Here is an 8,164-nt window from a genome sequence, read left to right as displayed (position 1 = left end):
CTTAGAGTTCTGTTGAGAGGGACTGCCAGAGAAGTGAGGATGGGCTGCGGGTGCAGAGCAGGAGGCCCTCTGTGTTCTGGAAGGTGTGATGACCGACCTGAGAACTCAGGAGCCCAGCCACCTCCTCTCACCTGACCAGAGGCTGCCCTGGACACAGCGGGGGCCAGGGACCCCTGGGATGGAGCGGGCAAGTGAGGGGCCTGGGAGCCGGACTCCAGACCTAGGAAGACAGGCTAGAAGCCACGGAGGCCTGCACCTCAGATGGGCGCGCTTGCTCGGGCTCCTTCAGGATGTGGCGCAGGCCCCGCAGCCAGGCCTGGTCCCTGCGCCCTTCCTTGGCACCCAGCCACTGGAGGCCTCAGCTCTCATGGGGTGCTGGCACAGAGGTGAGGGGCGGCCGGGGGGCTGTAGGCACGGCCCTCATGCTCCCACAGGACCCCTTCAACGTGCCGCAAGAGCTCCCTCAGCTGGGCCTCCTGCTCGGCTCCATCCCCCTTGTTGTTGAAGCCGCAGTGTCGCCTTGAGCAGACCACGTCCAGCTCGGCCAGCGCCCGGTTGTCGGTCTCCCGCAGGTACCTTTCCAAGGAGCCACCATCCAGGTCTTCGTTCCGTGTGAACACCAGGACGGTGCGGGCCAGGATGCCCTCCCCAAACACCTCCTGGAGGCGCCCAGCCACCCGCTGGTCCTCTTCAGTGAAGCGGCCGAGCTGAGTCACCAGGAGCACCGCGTGCAGCCCTGGCCAGGAACGGGCGCCAGCCTCGCCAATGCCCTGAGCAGTACCCCACGGCGCCGCCCAGCGGGACAGGATGTCGGGGGTGTCGATGACCTGCAGCTCCCTCCCCGCCCACGCGCGGCGCCCCTCCTGGAAGGCCTGGGTCACCGGGCGAGCGCTGAGCTTGGACTCGAACACTCTCCTCCCGAGGATGCTGTTTCCCGTGGCGCTTTTCCCGCTCCCGGATTTTCCCACCAGGATGAGCCTCAGCGTCTGTGGGGTCCCTTCATCCCCCCGCAGCCCTGGAAGCATCAAGAGAAGGTGGGGGGCCGAGGTTAGAGCCCCTCCCCCGCTTTAGCCTCCGCGGGGGCAGACGGTCCGGGTGTGGGCAGGACAAAGGAAGCCCAGTGTCTGCATGTGAGATATGCCCTAGGTTCACATGCTTTCCTTCCTTTTCTCCTTTTTTCACTTTTGGGGAAAACATTACGGTAGAAAATAAATAACATATAATGTACTGTTTGAACCCTGTTTATGTGTAGCCTTTGGTACATTCACATTGCTGGGCAGTCATCACTTGGGCATCTCAAGATCTTTCCATCTTTCCGAATGACACCCTGTCCCCAGTAAACACTCACTCTCCATCCTGCCTCCCCCAACACGCGATGTCCACTGCTCTTTCTGTCTCCATGTGTTTGACTGTTCTAAGGACCTCACATTACTGGGATCAGGCAATTTTTGCCCTACTGTGTCTGGCTTATTCACTTTGCATAATGTGTGCAAGCTTCATCCATGTTGGAGCAAGTGTCAGAATTGCCTTCCTTTTTAAGGCTGAATAATATTCCACTGTAGGTGTAGGTGTATATATGAATGTAGGTGTATATGTGAATCCATATTCAGATATATATGGAGTTGGGGGACTGTTTCCACTTTTTGCTATTGTGAATAATGCTACTATGCACCTCAGTGCACATATATTCACAATCTGTTTAAACTCTATGGGGTATATTCCCCAGAAGTGGAATTGTGGGATCATATGGTAGAATGCCACGTTTCATGCTTCTGTTTTGAAACTTCTTCTCGGGCCACCTATTCCCACCAAGTGGGATCATCCCCTCATGAACTGGGAGCCTGAGCTTCTCGAGCACCTCTGGTTGGAGACCCTTTCCAGGAAGAGGGTGAAGTTGGAAGCACAAGCCTCTGTGTCTGTCCTCTCGCTGCCATGATCGAACACACCACATTGCCTTCAATTTTCCCAACAAGGAGTGTTGTGAGGGTGGGGACCTTTCAGCCAGACTCCCAGCTCCACAGCACAACTCACACTGGGGTCACAGTCCTAAGCTCCACCGTTGAAGTTTGGGCTGGACACCCTTACCCAGGAGAATATCAGAACCATCAGCTGCGAGTAGATGTTTCATGCCCATCTAATACTGAGGATCCCATGTCCAGATTTTAGAAATGACTGTGGCTGGAAGGCATGAAGGGAGTTCCCTTCTCCTGGCCTTGCAGGTCCCAGGACCCACAGCACATAGAGAAGCACGAAACCCTAACTGATTCCCAGTCTGTTCCCAGCGAAGACATTGCTGTGTCTCAGTGCAGAGCCCTCAGCCTCTTGAGGCCAGGACTGGCACCATCTTCTTCCAGCTCTGCCCAGCAGGGATGTGTTTCTCCTGCCTTTCTGCCTTGGTGGGCTGACCCACCCACCAACTCTGACTGGAAGATATGGGCTCCCTCCAGCTTCTGCTGGTCACCTGAGTGAATGACTGGGAGTTCCACAGAAGCAGGGAAGGACAATGTCCATCTGTACTCAAATGCAAAGCTGGAGGAAGACAGTGGTTTCCCATCTGGGCAAGCCTGAAGACCCTGATGCCACATCTTTGGACTTAAAAGCCAAATACATCGAGCACAGAAGAGGAATTTTAAAGTAATACTGAGCCCCGATTGCTGCAAAAAGGATAAATCAGGCGTGAACACTGAGATTGTGGCTTTCTTACCCAGCTTAATATTATGGGTTTCTCCCAATGGCTCAGGCCACTGAAGTTCGTCTAATAAAAACACAGGTACATGGAACTCCATAATAAATTGCCAATCAATTCCTTTATCCAGGAAAGTAATGGATTTCCAGCTTTCCTAAATTCCTAAGTTCTGTCTCCCCAGGTTAGATGTCAAGTTGAACCCATGAAAGTGAAGCCCCTGACTCTGATGAAACAGCTTTTGGGGAGAGGGAGCCCCTTGGGAAGACAGAGCCCAGACCTGTGGGCCCTTGATTGCATCCTATGTGTTCACTAGTGCTTTGCAGCCCCCGTGGTCCTGAGAGTCTCACAGTGAGCCAGCACGACACCCACCAGGGGCCTGGGGCAAGTAGTCTGTCACACCCACAAACACATCCTTCCTGACACTCAGTGAAGGGGCAGTGGCTGTGGTCTGTCACCCCCTTTGACCCACGGCACCATCGGGGCCCTCCCCTCTGGCTGGGTGGGGTAAAGGAAGGCCCAACCCAAACGCCCAGTGATGGCCACCCCGGTGGGCGAATCTCTGACAGCGGGGACTCCGGCTGCCCCCCCAGCACACCACCTGCCCTTCAGGCCCCAGCCCCACCTCTCTCAAGTTCATGTCTGCTAGAAAGTTGTTTTACCTCCTGACCCGTCTGGAGAAGGATCCTGGGATGCACCTTCTTCAGGTTCCTCCAGGAGAGGGATTTCGAATTCTTCTTCCTCCATCTAGCAAAAACTCATCATGTGTCTTACTGATGTTTCCTCCAAGCTTTCAGGGGCTCCTGACTTTTGCCTTTCTCTTGCCCATGGAAGCTGTTTGTATCGGTTTGTAGGCATGGGACGGGGTGAGGGGGCATCTGAGACACCCGCTACTTCCTTTAGGGACCCTGTTTCCCCCTTCCTTCCCCTGCACATGGTCTCCACTTGGGTGGGGTGGATTCTGTGATGGGGAGAAATGACCAGAGACTCATCCTGACAGACACTGTCCTGGGAGCAGTGGCCAGTGTGCTGGGTGAATGTGAGGAGGACATTGCTGGAGGGGCTGGTGAGGGGCTCATGGGGCCAGGACGATCTGTGGGGGAAGCCTGGCAGTGAGGGCCACAGAGGCCGAGTGCTGGGTGGTGAGGAGGGCGGCAGACAAGCACAGGCTTCCTCTCCCTGTGGGGTCCATTCCTGCCAGGAGCCTCGGGTCCTCGGCACTCAGCTCCAGGCCACCGACTCAGGTGGTCGTGCTGCCGGGGCCTCCGTGTCCCTGGAGATGTGGATGCTGAGTCCAAACTACACATTCCTGAGATCTTGTCCCCCTGGAAGTTTCCAGGACATTGCACAATATTTTCTAGAGCAATTCCCAGTCCTCTTTGCCAAGGAGGGCATTGTCGCCCACCAGGAACTCCTGTCATCCACTCTCAAGCCCAGAGAGCTGTCTGCCCAGCCCCCGGCCGCCTCACCCCAGACCCTGCCCGACGGGACATCACCACACGTGGGCCACATGCCAGTGTTTGTCTCCAACATGGAGCAGATATGCCACCTTGTGAGGTTTCACAGGAGAAAAGTGAGACTCACAGAGCGTCCTGCCCAAGGTTAAGCGGGGAGTGCCAGGCAGAGCCCAAAGGCTGCAAGGTCCTCCTGATTCCCCTGGCTCCTCCCATTGCTCCTGAAACAGGTGCACACACACAGACACTCTCACCTCTCACAAACACACACTCACAAACATACAAGCAAAAGATACACACAAACACAGCACATACACTACTTACACACATACACATACAAAAGTACAAACATAACACACACATACGACACACATGAACACACATTTACTCACAAACATATGAACATACATACACAGCACACAAACACAAACATAAGACACAGAGACCATTCACACACACCTATTCACAACAACCCATACACAGAAATACAACACACACCATTGATGCATATGCTCACAAACATACAAACACACGTAGAAACATACATATGACACAAACAACACACATGGAAAACACACATATATTCATCTATACACAAATTGACACACACCATTCACATACACACAAACATAACACACACACATATACATACACATATACACACAAACACACTATGCACAGCACCCCTGCAACACATTCTCAAGCACAATACACACACACACAGACTCACACACACTCACAAACATACAAACAAAAGATACACACAAACACAACACATACACTACTTACACACATACACATACAAAAGTACAAACATAGCACACACATACAAAAGTACAAACATAGCACACACATACAACATACATGAACACACATTTACTCACAAACATATGAACATACATACATGGCACACAAACACAAACATACGACACAGAGACCACTCACATGCATATATTCACAACATAGACATACAAATATACACACACACAACATTCCACTCACACACACAAACATACAAACAAACATATAAACATACATGCAACACATGCAAACATAACACACACGGAAAACACACATATACTCATTCATACACAAATAGACACACACAAAACACATATATCACACCAACACAACACACACACGTATACACACAAACACACTATGCACCGCACCCCCACAACACACTCTCAAGCACAACACACACACACAGACTCACACACAGGCAGGGTCACCTCGGCCTTGGACTTACCGCCATGGTGTCTGTGGGGCAGGAGGAATGCCCATGTCTTGCGTCTTCTGGGGCCGTGTGCTCTCCTGAACTCTCTGTGTCTCCTTTGAGAGTTAACAAACTGCAGGCTGAATGGAGGAGATCAGAGACAGTGCCCCAGACGTACCCACACATAGAGGACATGGCGGATAGTTTTTCAGTATTACGTGATCCGGAAGCTCAGCTCCAGAACTGCCCTTGAGAGTTCAGCTGTCAGCTGTGAGAAGAGGGAAGAGGGAGTGGGCGGAGCCCTCCGGCCAGGCCCACCCCCGCCCCCCACGCAGAAAGTTCTGCCGGCTGTGCTTGTCTGTGGCCCTGGTGGCAACCCCCTGCAGTGTTCTCACCTGGAAAACCCCGTGGACAGAGGAGCCTGGCAGGCTGCAGTCCATGCGGGCGCAGAGAGTGGGATACGACAGAGTGACTTCACTGGTAACGTCAACAGGGGAAACAGGAACACGAACGTTATTACTTTGATCCTGCATTAGGACAAGTAGAACTCAGAGGCTTAAACCAAAGCAGCAGATCTCTCGGAAAATGTTTAACACTGAATTCAGTATCTTACATCAAGTTTCCAGGAATGAAATGTAGTCTTCTTTTTCCTAAAGAGTTAGATTTTTGAGGGGGTTATTTTTCCCATTTCAGAGAAACTACTGGATTATGCTTCCTCGGTTTTATTTATTGATTTGTCAACTTCAGCAACATCAATCCTTTCTAAGTAAGATTTGTTGTTGTTCCTACTCACATTTTAGTCGTTCTCTAACTGTTGAATCTTCTCGTGTTTGAGATTTTCATTTGTTGTGAAAGGCTTTCCTATTAATAAGACATTTACTTTTGAATTATATCTTTTCCTACCTCTTTGCTTCTAACTCATTTATGGGTCCTGAAATGATTACACTTTTTATCTTCACTTTGTTTCTCTGAGCCTGCATTTTCTTCTCATTCTTCCTTCTAACATCTCCTCTTGGGAATTTTGTTTTTGAGTTTGTATTCTTATTATAGTGTTTCATAGTCTAAAGCACATGAGGAAATATTCTTTACATTGGGTTACATTCTCTTATGATTTGATTCCATTTTTATGTATCATATTCATTTATGTGTAGAGAAATAGTGCAGAAACATTTTTGTTTAACTTCTTCCTTTTTCATTTTTTAAGTGGTGTTTGCTCAGCTGATGCATTGGGTTTGTGTTTTTTTTTTTTTTAATTTGCTTTGATAACTCTGTTTTCTGCTGCTGCTACTGCTAAGTCACTTCAGTCGTGTCCGACTCTATGCGACCCCACAGACGGCAGCCCACCAGGCTCCCCCGTCCCTGGGATTCTCCAGGCAAGAACACTGGAGTAGGTTGCCATTTCCTTCTCCAATGCATGGACGTGAAAAGTGAACGTGAAGTCGCTCAGTCATGTCAGACTCCCAGCGACCCCATGGACTGCAGCCTACCAGGCTCCTCCCTCCATGGGATTTGCCAGGCAAGAGTACTGGAGTGGGTTGCCATTGCCTTCTCCATCTGTTTTCTAATAATATAATATTGTGATCTGTTCCCCCTCTCAGTCCAATGGTCCTATACTCATTGCTATAACTACCACATTACTCATAGTTTTAATTTTTTAACTTTATTATGATAAGAACACTTAAGATGAGATCTAACCATAAAACAGTCTGGAGGCGTCTCAAAAAATGAAAAACAGAGGTACTAAATGATCCTGCAATTTTACTTCTGGGCATTGATTCAAAAAATTGAAATCAGAATCTTAAAGAAACACTAGCATTTCCACATTTATTAGAGCACTATTCCCAATATTCAAGAGGTGGAAACAGCCTGAATATCCATCAACAGATGAGTGGATTAAAAGAAAAGCATACAGTGGAATATTATTCAACCTTAAAAAAGAAAAATCATACCATATGAGACAATACAAGTAAAATATGAGAACAGTGTACTAAATGAAACAAGGCAGTCATAGAAAGACAGATACTGTGTGATTCCATTTATATACAAAATAGTCAAAGTCATAGAATCAGTGAGTGGAATGGTGGTTGCTAGAGGCTGGAACATAGGTAATATACACTTACTCTTTCATTAGGTGGGGCTGAGCTTGTCTTCATAGTGTACTTTTTAGCCAGTGTATGTTGTGATAATATTACCTGGAAACCTGTTGTTTTCCTTCAGTACAGGTTAGTGACTCCAAGGCAGACCTTCAGAACTGGAAAGCCATTTGGACAGCATTCCATTAAACCTACTCTAATTATCTTTATTCACTGAAAAGAGAACCAAATACCAGAGAACTGGTGACTCTGCAAGGCTCAAAGAGGTTGACAAGAAAAGATTAGAACCTTGCCTACTGACTTCTCATCTAGATTCCTACACTTCACTAGAAGGTGGCTGCAAATATTTTAAGATGCATATCTAAAAAAGAAAGACTATATTCTAAAAAATATAACCACAATATCAAAGGTAGTATAAATTTTTAATTTTATCACATATCCTTTCATTAGATTTCATGGATTATCTCATAATTTATTTATAGTTTACTTTGTTTGCATCAGGATGCAAAAAAAAACAAAAAAAGTCCAGTAAAATGATCCAAGTTCATTTTATACATTTCCTGCCTCAGATTTTAAATCAGTCATTTCTCCAAGAGACCCTGGATTATTTGCACAGAAACTGATCCTGAAGACTATAATCTGGGCTGGTCTAATTAGCTCATCCAAGGCATTCTTCTTTTCTGTTACACTATTTTTGATCTCGAACATTTATTTTTGA

The 8,164-nt window shown here is 48.2% G+C and overlaps 1 protein-coding gene across 1 annotated transcript; it reads right to left on the bottom strand.

Moving 5' to 3' along the window:
- Positions 1–365: 365 nt before the first annotated feature.
- LOC128047008 (GTPase IMAP family member 6-like) lies at positions 366–5,548 on the bottom strand. The gene is made up of 3 exons (XM_052639193.1): positions 5,387–5,548; positions 3,346–3,430; positions 366–1,015 (listed from the first exon to the last, which is right to left on the bottom strand). Exons 1-3 carry the CDS (start codon positions 5,546–5,548, stop codon positions 366–368), a joined length of 897 nt encoding a protein of 298 aa, XP_052495153.1.
- Between the last annotated feature and the right edge of the window lie 2,616 nt (positions 5,549–8,164).

This window comes from Budorcas taxicolor, chromosome 4, assembly GCF_023091745.1.
Source record: "Budorcas taxicolor isolate Tak-1 chromosome 4, Takin1.1, whole genome shotgun sequence".
Lineage (NCBI taxonomy): Eukaryota > Metazoa > Chordata > Mammalia > Artiodactyla > Bovidae > Budorcas > Budorcas taxicolor.
The sequence above is the reverse complement of the archived record's forward strand: the minus strand, read 5'-3'. Positions and strand labels throughout refer to the sequence as shown.